The 17584-nt window shown below is 38.7% G+C and overlaps 1 protein-coding gene across 1 annotated transcript in view; it reads left to right on the top strand.

The window, feature by feature from the left end:
- LOC132115626 (contactin-associated protein-like 2) overlaps nt 1-17584 on the top strand; it is a 455893-nt gene that overhangs the window by 273001 nt on the left and 165308 nt on the right. Inside the window, exons 14-16 of the mRNA XM_059524041.1 lie at nt 9307-9413; nt 10609-10728; nt 12028-12228. Of these exons, the coding sequence (XP_059380024.1) occupies nt 9307-9413; nt 10609-10728; nt 12028-12228 (428 nt within the window). The remainder of the gene's footprint in view (nt 1-9306; nt 9414-10608; nt 10729-12027; nt 12229-17584) is intronic.

The following is a 17584-nucleotide window of genomic DNA, read 5'->3' as shown; positions in this document are numbered from 1 at the left end:
ATGTACATTTGTCACTTGTTGTGGTACCCTTAAACATTTGGCGTTGTTACAGCACGTTCCTGTATTTAGTCACATTTTGAGTATCTGCAGCATGTGTGTTGGAGTAAGGGTCCAGGTAAGGGGCGGAGTCCGGCGGCCGCACGCGATCCCCTCTTTGGGTCCGGGGCACGAGGGGCGGCGGCTTCATCCCTTTCACTAGCCGCGGCGCATCCAGGGGATCGACGGCCTGACCTCCTGGCTTGATGGCCGTGTAAACGGGTGCGGTTCCCTCCTTTCTCACACACCCATTCCTGTCAGGAGCCTGGTGAAGGGCGCCGATTTAGGACGGGGTGCTGATGATAATCAGGGAGGAGGCAGCTGACTCGTCACATTATTTATATATATATATATGTTTATATATATCACATTCTGTATGAATCTAGTTCACACAAAATTGCTAGCTCAAAATATCAGTGTTTTCTCATGAAATTGTGCTTAGGAAATCTCAGGTTAACCAGCACTTGACTTGACATTAATGGCCTCCTACATTCAGTGCAAGGAATAGTTCATTAATAAATAACTATTTGCTTTCTTTATGTTATTTTGCTCATTTATACAGTTATGTTTGCAGCTAATTTACGTCGCTCCTCACTGATAAAGACCCACATATGGAGGCGTTGTTTATATTCCATTAGATTTCTTACAGCTCAGTTAGAAGCTTAAGCTCCACTTTAATTGCGTATAAAGATGCATTGTTCTTTAATGCGTCTCATTAGCCTTATACCTTTGGGCTGAATGCATTCTCAATATGATTTAAAGACAAGCTCAGTTCATTCTGCATGTCTATCTGCCGTTTTAAATACATATCCATCCTCAATGACAATATTTTGTGGATGTTTCAGTTGTACTTCCTGTCTTGACTGTGCTGTTTATTTATGGTTTTGAGGTTACGGTTTATACTGCAATACAGTTAGTTGTAAGTCCCCAGAGAAAAATCTTTTCCTTTATTAGATCAGGCAAGATACAGAATCACTCTCTCTCCCTCCCTCCAAATGGAGTGAACTGTAATAATAGAGGAGGCAAGAGACTGTTGAACGCTCTCCCTGTGTGTTTTTCCGTCAGCATAATGATGCTTCTCTGGCAAAGCTCCATAGTGCCAGCGCAGTGAGGAGCAAACTCATTATATGGGATTGGAAGGGGGGCTACCGCTTGCCACACCATTGATTTTATGTTCACTTTCATCAGGCCAGGTGATGCACTATCAATCTCCTTTACCAAACGTGTCCCTGTGTTTGACATGTAAAAGAATATTCCATGTCCTCCCACCAGGAAGACACTAAAACACACGACCTTGCAGTTAGATACAGCTCAAATCACATCCTCTCCTTCAACAGAAGATTTTTTCCCTCTTTTTCTCACCCCTACAGTATTTCATACACATCAATTTCCCTCACATCAAGCTATTTCACACATAAGCTGTTCTGCCGAACTTCTGGAGGCCTTCTTAGAATGTGACTCATCCTAAATAGCTGTGCAAAAATGTTTGCGTAATGGCGTGTCGAGTGGGGGGTGAGATGGGACGAAAGGGTCTATCGGCTAATCTGCGCCCATCTCTGAGGAGATGCAGATTGGTGTCTCACCCCAACAAGTCTAATCTGACAGAGGCATTTAAAGTCATGTGCTTTCTCTGTTTATAATGGTTGCATTAGAAAACTGTCACTTTCCATTACAAAAGCACAGCTAGGGATGTAAACAGCCAGAGCGGGGAAAAACGATGCTCCGGTCTCCAGGGTTGGGGAAGCTGCTTTGAAACTGTAATTTGTTGAGGTAGTTAAACTGTAGTCAAGATACTCTTTTGCAAAAGACAAGAAATTCTTTTGAAAAAAAGTAGCTATGTTTATACAAAAATCTACTTTAAAATTAAAAATTATTACAAACATCTCAAGGTTACGAATGTAACCCTGGTTCCTTGAAGGAACGAGACGCTGCGTCAAGCGCTTTGGGGAACATCCCTGACGAGACCGACTCTGAATATCGTGTGCAATCTTTCCAATGGAAGGGCATGACGTCACGGGCGGGGTGACGTAGCGACCAGGAAGCTATAAAGGCACCTGCCACGCAGCTGGATTCAGCTTCGAGTAGGAAAGCAAGCGCCGGCAGGGGTGCCGGGAGTATGGCTCTGCGACGCAGCGTCTCGTTCCTTCAAGGAACCAGGGTTACATTTGTAACCTTGAGACATTCCTTTTCAGGAACTCGAGCTGCGTCAAACACTTTGGGGAACGATGTGCCCACGCTGCCAGACTTCCAAATCCCTACCTAGTGTGTATCCGAAGAGCACAGCTAAGACGAAAGAACAGAAGAGCCCGGAGTGGCTCGCATATCAAGGTCATAAAATCTGACAAATGTAAAGGGTGTGGATGCTCGCACTGGACACATACAATTTAGCTTTTCCTGGTCTGGCTCCCGAAAGGGAGGAGGGCAGAAGGCCTGCAGTACAATAGGTTGTGGTGTAACAGAGGGAACCTTAGGAACATAACCCGCTCGAGGGTATAAGAATGCTTTGGCCATACCAGGGGCAAAGTCTAGGTAAGTAGGGGCCACCGAAAGGGCCTGAAGATCTCCAACTCTCTTTAGTGAGGTGATAGCCAGTAACAGGGCAGTCTTAAGCGTCAGATGTCTATCTGAGATATCAAGTATCGGCTCGAATGGAGCTTTACAAAGAGCCTCTAAAACCACAACCAAGTCTCAGGGGGAACACGGGACCGTACTGGAGGTCTCAGCCTCAGCGCACCGCGGAGGAAACGTGTAACTAGGGGGTGTCTACCCACTGACTGACCGTTGAAAGCGATGTGGTAAGCAGCTATGGCCGCCACGTACACCTTTAAGGTTGAGTGAGTTAACCCCGCAGAGAGCCTAGCTTGGAGAAACTCAAGAACTGTACCAACTGGGCAGTTAACAGGGTCAAGCTGGCGGTCTCTGCACCATGAGGGGAAGAGCTTCCACCTCAGGGCGTACAGTTTCCTCGTAGAGGGAGCTCTGGATTGGAAGAGGGTCTCAACAACCTCAGGGGCCACACCCACAACTTCCACAACTCTGGGCGAGGGTGAATTATTTTGCCCTGCTCCTGAGAGAGTAGATCTGTCCTGATCGGAATCTCCCATGGAGAGCCGTCGAGGAGAGAGATCAGATCTGCGAGCCATAAAGGGCCCGACCAGAACGGGGCTACTAATAGAAGACGGACCCCGTCCCGGCGTACTCTCGCCAGAACTCCCGGGAGCAGAGCGATAGGGGGAAAGGCGTACAGATGAAGCCACAGCCTAGTCTGTACCATAGCGTCCAGTCCCAGAGGAGCTGGATGAACTAGAGAGAAACAGAGAGGACATTGTGATATCTCTTGAGTCGCAAAGAGGTCCAAAACTCCCCATATCTACTTCACCACCTCGGGGTGAAGCCCCCCGGGCCTCGGCCCCTGTCTCGACTGTATGTCTGCTCCCACAGTCAATCTCCCAGGAATATACACTGCTCCGAACGAGAGGAATTTGTCCTGGGACCACAGAAGGATCTGGTGTGCCAGCTTGTACAAGGGGCACGAATGCAGATCTCTCTGGTGACTGATATAAGAAATCGCCAATGTGTTGTCGGTGCGCACCAACACCTGTTGACCTCTCAGGTCTGGGAGGAAATATTTCAATGCTCGATGCACAGCTAGCATCTCTAGACAACTGGTATGCCATGTCAGATGGCGACCGCTCCACAGACCACTCATGACCGCACCCAGACCGGTGAGGGACGCGTCTGTCGCTAGCATTACACGGCGACCAAGAGGTCCCAGCACCGGGCCCTGATTCAAGAACCAAGGTTTCTTCCATATGTCTAAGGCACGAAGGCATCGCCACGTGACTATGCTAGTTCGTAATGGATTCCCCCTAGGGGGAAAATCCCTTGGTCTTGAGCCACCACTGTAGGGGTCTCATGTGCAGGAGGCCAAAAGCTATCACGTTGGACGCAGCTGCCATAAGCCCTAACAGTCTCTGAAACTGTTTGACAGTGAGTGACTGGCCTTCTTTGACTCTCTCGGCTGATGTGAAGATCGACTCGATCTGAGCAGTTCAGAATGCGGAGGCCCTGCATACGGCGGGATACCAGAGCCGCATCTACACATTTCATGAACGTGCGGGGTGAGAGTGCAAGGCCGAAGGGAAGTAGTCGATATTGGTAGGCTTTGCCCCTGAAAGCGAACCTCAGAAACTTCCTGTGTTGTGGAAGGATGGATATGGAAGTATGCGTCTTTGAGATCTATTGTGACAAACCAGTCCTCGGATCTGATTTGAGCTACAACCTGTTTGACAGTGAGCGTTTTGAACTTCAGAGACATTACTGAGAGGTTTAGATGACGTAAGTCTAAGATCGGACGCAACCCCCCGCCCTTCTTTGGAACTATGAAATACCGGCTATAAAACCCGGACTCCCTGTCTAGAGGAGGGACCACACGGACGGCAACGCTCTGTTTGTAAGCGGAGGGGGCTGCTCCCGCCCAGCAGTCCCTCCAGTACATCTAACTTTACTAGTCAAATAACTGTCATTATATTCCTCAGAATTTAATGCAATCACACAATCAGACAAGTAAATACGGTCTGGATTGTGATACAATACACATTGAAGTGATATACTGAACTTCTAGAAGTTAGATAACAGTCATTAGATTCCTCAGAATCCAATGCAATCCAACAATCAGACAAGTAAACACGGTCTAGATTGTGATAAAGTACACATTTTAGTGATATATTGACTTCTCAAAGTCATTATATTCCTCAGAATTTAAAGTAATCAAACAATCAGACAAGTAAACACGGTCTAGATTGTGATACAATACACATTGAAGTGATATATTAACTTCTCAAAGTCATTACATTTCTCAGAATTTAATGTAATCAAACAACCAGACAAGTAAACACAGTCTAGATTGTGATAAAGTACACATTGAAGTGATAGAACTAACTCCTCCTTATTAAATGGAGTTTAAATAACCAGACACGCAGTCGGGTATGGAAAAATTCACATCAAAACTGAAAATGATGTAATACACGCGTTGCCTCGACAGCATGCGAATAGCTTAGTCACACAAACAATATTAATCCCCTCGAAGATTAAATAGCTGCTCATTAATGCTGCCCGTATAATGTTAGGCATAACACTGATTGTTGTATACTGGTGCTTATGCAACTTTATGTTTGTGCAACTACAAGCTCGCTGACGCCCTCTGTGTCAATTCCCTCGGAGAAAGAAAGGCAGGTGCTCGGTGGGGAAGAACCGAAGCTCGGGCTTCCGAACCCCGGAATCGGGCAGATCTGGTGGGTAAGGTAAGAGATAAGGACGTACCCATCTCCATTCTCTCCAGCAGATCGATCTGCGAACCCAACGAATGCTGGTGCCGCTCCGCCTCGGCGAAAGCGGGACCGGCATCGCGAGGAACGCTGGCGAAGGCTCTCTTCTCGAAGAGACCACACACAGACCATGTGTATCCCCGCCTCTAACGTTTAGCTTTGTTGAGTAGGGAGGATCACACAATGTGAAAGCGGTCTGGATTCACCCTTCAGATGCCTAATCTTAGCTTTGCTCTTTGACATGCTATAGCTACTTAAAGGAGCTAATAGTGACAAACGACAATAAATAAGACTGACAAGACAGAATGACAAGCACACACAGAGCGCTTGCTGAAGGACAAGAAGCTGAAGCCAGCTGCGTGGCAGGTGCCTTTATAGCTTCCTGGTCACTACGTCACCCCGCCCGTGACGTCACGCCCTTCCATTGGAAAGATTGCACACGATATTCAGAGTCGGTCTCGTCAGGGACCTTCCCCAAAGCGTTTGACGCAGCTGGAGTTCCTGAAAAGGAACAGTGTTTATATGAACTTTACAAATGAAACTGATTCACTAGAATGGATCATACTTTCCACACTGGAATATAAGAGAAAATATTTCAATGAATAAGTTTAATGAATGAATCAAACTTACTATTGTGTATGAGAGAGAATGTTTATGAAACGATTCACTCAAATGAATCATGTTTTCCAATATTCCATGTGAGAGCAGAATGTTTGATGAATCACTTTACTTTAATGAATCAGACTTTACACTCTTGCTTATTTGAGAGAATGTTTATGAAGTGGTTTGCTCAGTTCAAAATGTGAGAGAGAATTGTTTGAGATGAGTCATTTTAATAGAATGAATCAGACTTTTCACTTTTGCTTTTGAAAATGATTTTATAAGCAATTCTCTCAAATAAATCCAATTCTCCATTTTTACATATGTTTGGGAAGGATCCCTTTATTAGAATGAATCAGACTTGCCACTTGTGTATTAGAGACGATTCACTCAAATAAATCAAACTGTCCATTATTACGTAGGAGAGCGGAATGTTTGATGAATCACTTCACTAGAATGAATCAGACTTTACACTCTTGCAAATTTGAGAGAATAGTTGTGTAGTGATTTGCTCAAATGAATCAAATTTAGTAGAATGTCTTCACAGTGCACCCGAGACCCATCGACCCGGGACACGTCCAGGGACCCGTACAGGTTCAGGTCTATATTTTAAATGATCAGCCGGGACAGGGACGGTCCGAATCTATTACCTCGGGCCCAGTGTCTGTTTAACATTGTGTGTAAAACCCGTGCGATCGGAGTCATCGGACTCTTCGGAGTCATCAGAACACCCGGCCGTGATCAAACACTGCTTGTGTTTTTTGTAACTTGCAACTTGTAAAATTAGGAAAAGAAAAGAGTCAGCCAAAAAAAGCGATCTCTCTCTCTCTCTCTCTCTCTCTCTCTCTCTCTCTCTCTCTCTCTCTCTCTCTCTCTCTCTCTCTCTCTCTGCCTTTAGAAGCAGAGCGTGCAGACTCAGAGTTAATGCAAGTGCACGCATGGTAATAATGCTTGCAGACTTGACACACTAATAGTTAATATATTTCAAATCAGCAACACAATCTGAGGTGAACTGTCACATGAATCTGGGTAGGCATTTCTCGGATCTACACGGGTCTGGGTCCAGCTTTTGAAATATTAGACGTGTCCGGGTTGGTTCGGTGTAGTACATTACGAGTCTCTTTCGGGTCGGGCACAAATCTTTGGACCCGTGAAGACATCTACTACAGAGCATGTGAAAGAAAATTGTTTGAGATGTGTCAATTTAATGACACAGACTTTTTGCTTTTGTAAATGAGAGAAAATGTTTATGGAAGCAATTCACTCAAATCAAATTCTTAATTTTTACATCTTCGAGGAATGTTTGAGAAGAATCACTTAATTAGAATGAATCAGACTGAATTCCACTGTTGCACATGAGAGAGCATTTATGAATCGATTCACTCACGTGAATATAAATTTCCAATGCTACAAATGAGAGAGGAAGATTTGAGATGAATCAGTTTGCTAGAATGAATGAGAGTTTCCAAAATCACATATAAGATAAATGTTTTGGGTATACTGGTTCGGTAGAATAGTTTTGATACCATCAATAAGACTTTGCCTAGACACAAATATCCACACATTTTCTTTATTGCTCTTTATCTTTCTTTGGAAAATTGTGATGGAAATCTCTTGGAAGCTAAGTGACCATGAAACAGGAAATGCTTGTTCAGGCTCACTGCTCTGCAATCTCCGGCTCTCTGCTTGGCCAGGAACAATAGTGGCTCGTGAGAGCTGAGCTATTACCAAGGTTCTTTTCGAATCTATTACTGAGAAGCTATTACCAAGGTCTTATCTCCCAGTGACATGTTGCTGTTGACTCTGACTTAATTTTTTAGTCATCAGTGGCCTCAAATTTCCAGGGACAATTCTGTTGCTGGAGTTTGATTAATGAACAGTCTAAGCTCTATCTGTACCTTTCTCCTCCAGGCACAGATGGCCATTGAGGTAACCCAATTAATCGAGACATGCCATCCTATACAAAATCTACAGTTTGACAGCACTGAAGTTCTGAAAAAGTACGACAATAGCAGTAACGAAGAACTTGTCAGACTTAAGGTTCGTTGTCAATGGCATTGTCACAGCTCCTCCAATGAGACATCGGCCTAATCAGTATTAGCTCCAAGGGGATTGTTCCCTAATTTTATTTCATACCACATTTCGCCATGTTAATGGATTTGACGTGCAGTTGGCAGGACTGTGGAAGCTGTGGAAAATGTTAATGAAGCTGTGAATTGCTTTAATTTTAGGTTTACGTGTGATTACAGTTGAGACTTCAGATAAAAGATGCTCGCAAATCTGCACGGCTTGAAAACACATCTTTGTGTTTGTGTGATTGCCTTGTGAATTTAATATGTTTTTTTTTTTGTTTCTTATGAGATGCTAAGAATGTATGTAGGTTTTTTTTTTTTTTTTAAGAAGGAGGAGTTGGAGATGTTGTCAATCATCTCAAAGTACAGAACAATATTTTTGGTACTTTTCCTGAATATGCAAATTTTATATATTATGATTAATGCACTCGCAATGTACAGTAACTACTGTATAATTGTGTCTGATATTTGTATTTGTTTATTTAATGTATTTATTTATTTATTTTTACTTTAATATTCAAATTGCTCTTAAATTGATCTGTATCTGTTGATCTGTGTTTATGAAATAAAGCTGAAATAAAATGCTACATAAAATAAAGAAAAGTAAACAAGCACATAAAAAATAAAATTATAAAAATCTACAAATAAAATCTAATTCAAAATCTAAATAAATGCTATAATGCTATATAAATATTACTTAACACTGCTTGACTGTGGATGGTAACTGTTTACCTCTGGAGTGTTCATTTCATTGTTTTTCTTTTTCACATTTGTCGTTTTTTAATTCATCTGTGTATTGAAAATCAAGATAAACGTGTAATAATATAGCATAATATATAAAGGGAAACATAAAATTGTTTCAGCTCTTAAAGTTAATTAGTGTGCATTTTTCAGTTTAAAGCTTTTTTTACATTGTGACGGTAAAATCTTGATGAAGTAAATTACTCATTGTCATCTTCTTCAACATGTTGTTAGTGTTTTTAACTGAGCTGACACTCAGTAATGTGTTTCATTAAGTGCCTCTATCAACTGTGTTATAAAAGCTGTTGCTACTCAGAAAAAAAAGTGCTCAAAATTACTTGAATTATTCTTCTATTTAAAGCAGCACAGAAGATGGGAACATAGAGGTCTTCAGATACGTTTTTTAAAACTATGGCCGTAAAATCAAAGCAAAAATGTATTGAAATAATCAGAGATATTGGCACTTTTTTCTGACACCTTTTTCATTTACCACACATGTATTTAAATGTGTAATTCTTCTTTTTTTTCAGATGTATGCCAAACCACTGTGAACATGGAGGCCGATGCAGCCAGACCTGGGATGGTTTCACATGCACTTGTGATGGGACAGGATACACCGGAGCCACCTGTCACACATGTAAGAATATGTGTTTGGGTGTATTTTATTTTATTTCATTTTATTTTATTTTATTTTATTTTATTTTATTTTATTTTATTTTATTTTATTTTATTTTATTTTATTTTATTTTATTTTATTTTATTTTATTTTATTTTATTTTATTTTATTTTATTAATGGTTGTGTGTGCATACTGTATATGCATGTGGCTTATTGCTTGTTATTTATTCTGATTAAATGTTGTGCTTTCCTAGAAATGAAGGATCATCAACTTCTGACAAATGCATTGCCACAGAAATTGTGGAGAACAAAGAAAAGCTTTATGTTTAATGTGTAATGAGGGGAAATGTGGAAAAACGAGAATGGGAAACTCAGAAGAGAAACGCACAATTCTGTTTAACTAATATGTAGAAGATCTTTCTGAGAAATGTCTAGGTTCTGCATAACAGTATTTGCTTTTCCCATATTTGCTTATATCCATGAATAAGGTGTTAATGATGTAGAAGGTTTCTTGTTTTGACTGTTTTCGGAGCAGCTTAAACATGAAATTCTTATATTAATACTTTTCCATTTTAAATGAAACTGCAGAATTGTCCAATTCTCTTCTCACCTCCATCATATCTGATAGCATTTTCATCGCAACAATTCATTACAAATGCATTCTGGAATTTCCTTCTCTGAATGATGTGATACTGCTCTTAATTTTAGCCTAAACAAGATATTCTATAAAGCAGAAAAATTGAAGTTTACTATCTTTCGAAATGACCTTCACATCTAGAGTGACACCTACGACTCCTTCAGACAATTGCTAGGTTCTGAAACAGAGCTATTGATTGATATGAAAACATCTGTTGTATTCTCTGAAGTCTGTTCTCAGAGAAATAGTTCAGAATCACTACTGAGTGAAACTTTTTAAGACCCCAGGGGTTAGATGGAGAGGAGAAGAGACTGGAAGTTACACAGCGGCTCAATAGAAAAGATGTTGAACTTTGTTGAGTTACTTCCCTCAAACCTCTTCATAGACAAAAACAAGGTTGCTATTGACCAGTGCAACCTTGTTTTCGTATTTGGAGAGGCACAACACACACACACATACATATAATGTATATATATATATAAAGTACTCCATATATTGCCCAGCAAAGATGCTGATTTGGTTATTCAGCATCTATACTAAATCTGTTTAAATTAACATCTTTTCTTTCTTACTTACAGCTGTCTATGAGCAGTCATGTGAAGCTTACAAGCATTTGGGAAGATCATCTGATTCCTTCTGGATTGACCCAGATGGAAGTGGACCATTAAGTCCTTTTAAAGTCATCTGCAACATGACAGGTAAAATGTGAATTTTTATTTATTTGTGGCGTACCATAGCACTAAATCCAAAAAGCCCACTGATTGTGACTGATTAATAAATCAAGCCTTTTACTTAGTTTTAAATGCTTTTCAAGAACCCCTGTATCCCAGGGTTTTTAAAATCCCTCCTATCACCTCCAGAGACATTCTTTCATTTAAGCATCTTAGCCCAGTTGTTTCCACGCCTCATGAGCATTCTTTTATCATTCTAAGTCCACATCATCCCACTAATCTATAAATATAAACTAATCACAAAAATATATAAATCAAATTAAATTGAAGTCTTACATGTAGGGACATCAGGACTTAAAATGTTATCATTTCAGGGCAGGAACTGTAGGCATCTCAGAGCATAGGAAATGCCTGCGAGGACACGGTAGAGAGCAGAAATCATTCAGAAAAGAAAGCGTCTGTCAATTTCAGAAATATGTAGTATTCATTTTAAAAACATTTAAGGTAAATCTTGTGATTCTTTGAGGTGGGAAGGAACGATCATGGCTCCAGGATCAGGTGGATTTGAATAATATAAATAAAACAGAAACAAATAATATGTTTTTAGAATGTCAGTATTTATTAGATCCCATTAAATAAAATTTGAATAAGTGGAAGGAAATATTGCCATAAACAAAAGTTTTTTTGTTTTTATTTTTCACTCACACACATGGATCCAGGATGTGTTAAAATAGTTTGTAATTACTTATTTGTTTTGTTTTTTTTAATGAGAAAATCGCGTCTTTATTTCATGTCAATTAAAAAGCTTAGAACTTATTAAAAACTTGTCTTATAAAAAACTACTAGTTTGTCCTTTTTTAATTGGGTAGAATTCTGGGGGGATTATTCATTATGAATAATTTTGTATAATCAATTATATAATTATTAAATATTAGGTATACACAACTGTTCAGATGTTAGGGGTCAGTCGTTTTTTAAAGAAATGAATACTTATTTTTAACATTGATAATAATAAGAAATGTTTATTAAGCACCAAACCAGCATATTAGAATAATTTCTGAAGGATCATGTGACACAGGAGTAATGATGCTCAAAATTCAGCTTTGGTCACAGGAATAAATTACATTTTAACATATATTATTATTTTTAATTGTTCTTTTCAAATATATATTTTTAAACAGTAGTGTAATTTCTTTTTATATCTCTGTAAACATGAAGAGCGTATGCTTATGTTACAGTATTAACATATATTATAATGAATCTGTCAGCTTTTTTTGCAATGCCAGTTCGTTTACCTTGTTATGACCATTATTGTATCTGTTTCAGAGGACAAGGTTTGGACGACTGTGGTGAATAACCTGCCGGCGCAGACAGCAGTGACCGGCTCCAGCCGGGAGAGACGGACAGTACTGCAGCTGAACTACAGTGCCTCTATGGAGCAGGTCACAGCTATAACCAACAGCGCTGAACACTGCGAGCAACACGTTGCCTACGCCTGCAGAATGTCACGCCTACTCAACACACCAGGTACAGAGAGATCGTCTGAGTGTGTGTGTGTGTGTGTGTGTGTGTGTGTGTGTGTGTGTGTGTGTGTGTGTGTGTGTGTGTGTGTGTGTGCGGGCTTGCGTTGCAGAGTATAGAGGCTTATAAGGACTTGTGGGGTGATAGAAGGTTATCTAAAACCTTGAATAAAAAATAATAATTTTATCCAACTGTACTGATACTTCTTACTTGAACAAATGAGGGTCAAGTGTCTTGATAACCAGGTAAACTGATGGTAGAATAGGATTGCGACCTTAATAGCCCTTCTGTGGCTGATGCACTCCCGCTCTCTACTGCTCTCGGTTTGAACCTGCTTATTTTTGGCGGTTTGCCCAGTTTCTTGACTGCAATACCACTCTAGAACATGGTTTATGTTGTAACGGCTTGGTTTCAGGAGAATTAGTGCTACATTTGTTCACATTCTGTGTGTATGTGTGGGCTAACAGCTGGACTAACTAATTAGTGCTAAATAAAATCATAACAATGCAGAAGTATTCTATAAAAAAAAGGAAATAGTTGAATCACAGTTCTTAGAAAAACAAGTTAACGAAGTATGAGCACATTTATGCACAGTTTTCTTGGTTAACAGGGTGGGCGGTTTGAGATTATCTCACTAATAGTTCCATGTGCGCTCTTCTAATTAGCGGTTTAAGAGATTTAAATTGACAAACTGTTTATGGAGTTGGCAGAAGAATTTGTTAAAGGTTAAAATGTAGGAAGTAAAGTAAATGTTATGGAAATAGAAGGGTTTCTCAAATCTGTCCTCAAGTAAAGATCTCTGAATTGGTTAATTATGTATCTGGGGAAAAAAAGCAGGGCTTTCAAATGATGTTAAGCATATTTATCTAGCATATATGGTATTGGTATATAATAGGAAACATGTATGCTTGTTAAAAAATTGGGGTCAGTATACAATTATTATTATTATTATTAAATCAATACTTTTTTGCAGCAACAACATTTTCAGTTGACCAAAAGTGCTATTAAAGACATTTATAATGTCTCAAAAAACTCACTTAAAGAGTTAAGCATAATTTTGCCCCCAAAAAGGTTTTAGAATTTATATCATATGTTAATGTAAAAAATATTGTGTAATATAACTTGTGTTTGTTTCTTTGCTGGCTTTTATTTCATTTATTTATTTATTGTTTTGGACATGAAAATAGCCTAAGATGCTGACATGTCATTAAATAAATATATAATACTACTAATGTCCAAAGAACTATTTTTAACATTGATAATAAGACGACCAAATCAGCAAATTAGAATGAAAGTAATGGCTGCTGAAAATTAAACTTTTTTATGACAGGAATAAATTACATTTGAAATATATATAATTAAATATGTAACAGCTATTTTAAAAATGTAATAATTTTTTTAAAGTTTTTTCTATATTTGTGATTGAATAAATGCAGCCTGTGTCGCATAAGAGACTTCCAGAAGTTACCAACCTCAAACCTTTAAACAGTATTTTTTATAATGTCATAATGCTGACCGAAGGATTTTCCTGCTCTTTCTCTCTAACACAGCACTTCAAGCCTCTTCGTCTTCATCCCTTCAGCTCTCGATCTTTTACCTTCTCTATCATTCATTTGCTCTCATATGCTCTGCCAGTCTTTGGATTTTCTGATTACAGTCAGCAATAACAATTTGCAGTGTAGCTGTGGCGCTGGGCGCTGATGCTAATCTATTAATGAGCATGCAGCACAGTGAAGGCTGCCGTGCATGTTCTTACTGCTAATCTAACTTTGGATAAATCCTCTGCTCTTATTGCGGACTCGTCCTCTGGGCTTCTCTCCCACTACATGTTTGACTCTATGCCATCTATGTGAAATTAGGCATGAACTGAAACTCACTCTCAGCCCACTCTATCTGCACATATCAGTGCAGGTGAGAGCAGAAGGAGGCATGTTCAGCCTCAATGGATGTATAAAGACTAAAAGTAATTTCCTAGAATCAACAAGCAAAATGCCATGTCTTGAACATCTCATTTTATTTGTATCAGTATCAAACAAAATGAGTAAATAAATAAAATAACAAATGTGCACTGGACTGATAGCTTGTCCATCACACCTCTGCTGTCTGGCCTTCAGTCATTTTTACTGAAGAACAATCAGTGTAGTTGTATGCAGTTATGCACTGTGTTGTCAAATGTGTAGGATGGACAGTGTCTCTCTGAGTGTTAGTGTGCCTTCTTATATTAATACAGTTTTCTAGTTTTACATGACTTATCTGTTTACAGATAACTTTGTTCATTTTATAATAGACAGACAAGATCACATTTTGGGGAATCAGTGTTGGAAATGGAAGGAAAAGCAGTCAGCCAGTCAGCATATTGACAGAGCATATGCTCAGCTGATGAGCATTAGTGCAGAGTTGTGTAGCGTCCATGTCACCAGAAGCGCTATCGCCAATCTTAGATTTTGAATGGGATTTTTAAAAAGTACTTTCTCTTTCGCTGAATCAAGTTAGAACTACTTCTTCAATTCTGAAAGATTAGTTCATGCCTAATCCTGATTCCAAGGCTAAAATTATTGCCAGTGATTTTTGAACAGCTTTTTTTTAAACTGATGGAAAGGATTTTTATTTTTATTTTTTGGAATGGAAAGTAATTTATTAGTGTAAAATTTTAGGCATTTTGTGTAAGTCAGCTGAATGTTGTCAAGATGCAGGGTTGTGCAATTGTTAAGTATTAATATTTATTTTACATTTGTTAATAAAATTAATATTTAAATAAATCTTTACTCAAAAACAATGATTTTTTTTCTTTAGCTATATTTTGCCTGAGGCACAATGTAAACCAGGATTGCCATTTGCACCCCCTGAAAAACAATAGTTGCATGTTGACCTTGCTTGTCAGAGATTGGGAAATGTCTCTTTAGGCAGTTTGTGTTCAGACGCATATAAAGAGAGTGGAAGAGAAAACTATTTCCCAAAATATGCTTACTAAATTGACTGTCAGATTTCATCAAATTATGGAGGGCTGGCATTCTGCAACCAAATGAAGCGTTAAATCAGAATTGCATCCAGGGTGCGTTAAGTTTGGTAATTGGGAAGTTAAACTGTAATTGTTCTAATTTCTTGATGCCTTCAACCCACTCATGGATGAGCCGTCAGATTGTTATATTCCATTGTCTGTGCCATCCCTAGCATCCTCCAGCCTCTTGACCTCCATTAGCTTAACATTGAGGAAGGAGTTGATAGATGTCTGCCGTACATGTCCGTATGTCATCCCTTCCCATTACGGCACGATCAACAGTGACATTTTGTTTATTCCTCGTCCCCTATAGAGGGACCAGGGGTCCATTTGTATTTAAATTATTCTCCTTACAGCTAAATTAACCACCTTCCACTGTAATTAGGCCACGGCTGTCATGCAAAGGAAATTGGATGTGACGATGATGCATTGAGAAAAGTGTTTTTGTTTTGTCTCCTCCTCCTAGTCATGATAAGCAGACATTGTCAACTGGAGGCTGTGGCTGATTGTAGGAGCAGAGCACATAAAAAAGAACAGACAGTGAGCCGTGAACCATCAGGATGCTTTGTGTCTGTGATGTCCACACAATTAAAAGAGTTCCTATTCTTGATCAGCGAGCAAATCTGAAAGACATGAGCTGAGTGCTCAACTTCAAAAACAGGAATTATTTATTCAGCCTGGTCTTCAGAAAACATCTCACTTTAAGCACCGTCTTTGTGCTGTGACAATAAAGACATAAACAATGTGAGAATGTTCTGTGTTTGAAAATAATTATGATTTTCTCTTATTATTTTATTCTGATAGTCAGGACACTTTTGGCATTTGGCTATTCATTGCTAAAAAGTGTGTTACTTTTTGCCTAACTGTCTAACCTCTTAACTACCCTGTTAGCTTGATTCATAAGCTACATATACAGTCGGGTTCAAAAGTATGAAATCACAAGCAGAAATGTTGTAATTTTGCATTTTCATATTTAATACAATATAAACTGAACTCAAACTAAATGAAAATATAAATTTGTGTTTTTTATGATTAAATACAAACAACTGATTGTGTAGAAACTAGAAATATGAATACAGTGTATATACCTACTAAAAGTTTAGACTCATGAATATCTAATAATGTTTTTGAAAGTCTCTTATGCTCACCAAAGTTGCATTTATTTGATTAAAATCACAGTAAAAACAGAAATAATGTGAAATATTATTTCAGTTTAAACAACTATTTTGAATTTTAATGTATATTCAAATCTAATTTTATCGTGATGGTAAAACTGAATTATAGTGTCAGATGATCCTTCAGAAATCATTCTAATATTCTGATAGAAAGTTCCAGAGAAAGCAGCATTTATTTAAAATATAAATTGTTTATAAATTGCTGTCACCTTTGAAACTTTTGATCAATTTAATGTATCCTTTCTAAAAAAGAAAAGAAAGTAATTAAAAGGTATTAATTTCCTGCATAATGTGTGCAGAATACGTAGTATTGCTATGAAATATACAAATTGCTATTTTCTTCATTTACAATACTTATAGGGCATAGGTGAACATAACTGTTCTGTGCAAACCTTGGTCTGCTGTGATGTACTTTCTGTATTCTGGTCTTATTGGTAAGAGAGTTGTAGATCTTCTCGAGACATTAAGATTTTATAGCAGTATGTAATGTAGGAAACCGCAAAGGGCAGCCCTGAGAATGATTAACAAGACCTTCTATGGTACAGAGGGGGAGACATGCAGAGAGAGAGATAGGTTGACTAGTGTTATTGCCTAAGGAGTCCTGCTCTCTTTTTCTGTCTTTTCTCAAATTCAAATCACTCCTGCAATCTTCCCATCTACAAATCTTCCAGAAATCCCAAGTGCAAAGTATATTTTGCTTTTTGCTGATTTTTTTTTTTCAGTTCCGGCAAATATGGTCATGTAGATTTATAGCTCAATCAAACTGTTTTCTGAATCTAGAAGGAAAAAAAACAATAAAACAAAAAAAAAAAACAATGTCAATGCATCAAAATGTCCCACTTTTCTATGCAAAGAGCAATTAAGGAATAATTTGCCAATGTCAGCATTTATTCATGTTTATCCAAGCCTGTATGCTGCTATTATTTTAAGCTGACCACAAAAGAAGATTTTTTTTATAGAATCTTCACACTGCTCTTTTCAATACAACAGCTGTTCATAATCTGTTATCAGACCTAAAAAGTGAATATTACTTACGCTATGATTTAGGTGTTGTAGATACATATGATGAGCTATATTAGCAAATAGAATAAACTGTTGACAAAAAGTCCTTATTTTTGTTTTCGTGGCACACAAAAAGTACTCTTGTATCTTCATAACATTATGCTTGAACCACTGATGCTACATGAAC

Source organism: Carassius carassius, chromosome 35, assembly GCF_963082965.1.
Source record: "Carassius carassius chromosome 35, fCarCar2.1, whole genome shotgun sequence".
Taxonomy (NCBI): Eukaryota; Metazoa; Chordata; class Actinopteri; order Cypriniformes; family Cyprinidae; genus Carassius; species Carassius carassius.
The sequence above is the reverse complement of the archived record's forward strand: the minus strand, read 5'-3'. Positions and strand labels throughout refer to the sequence as shown.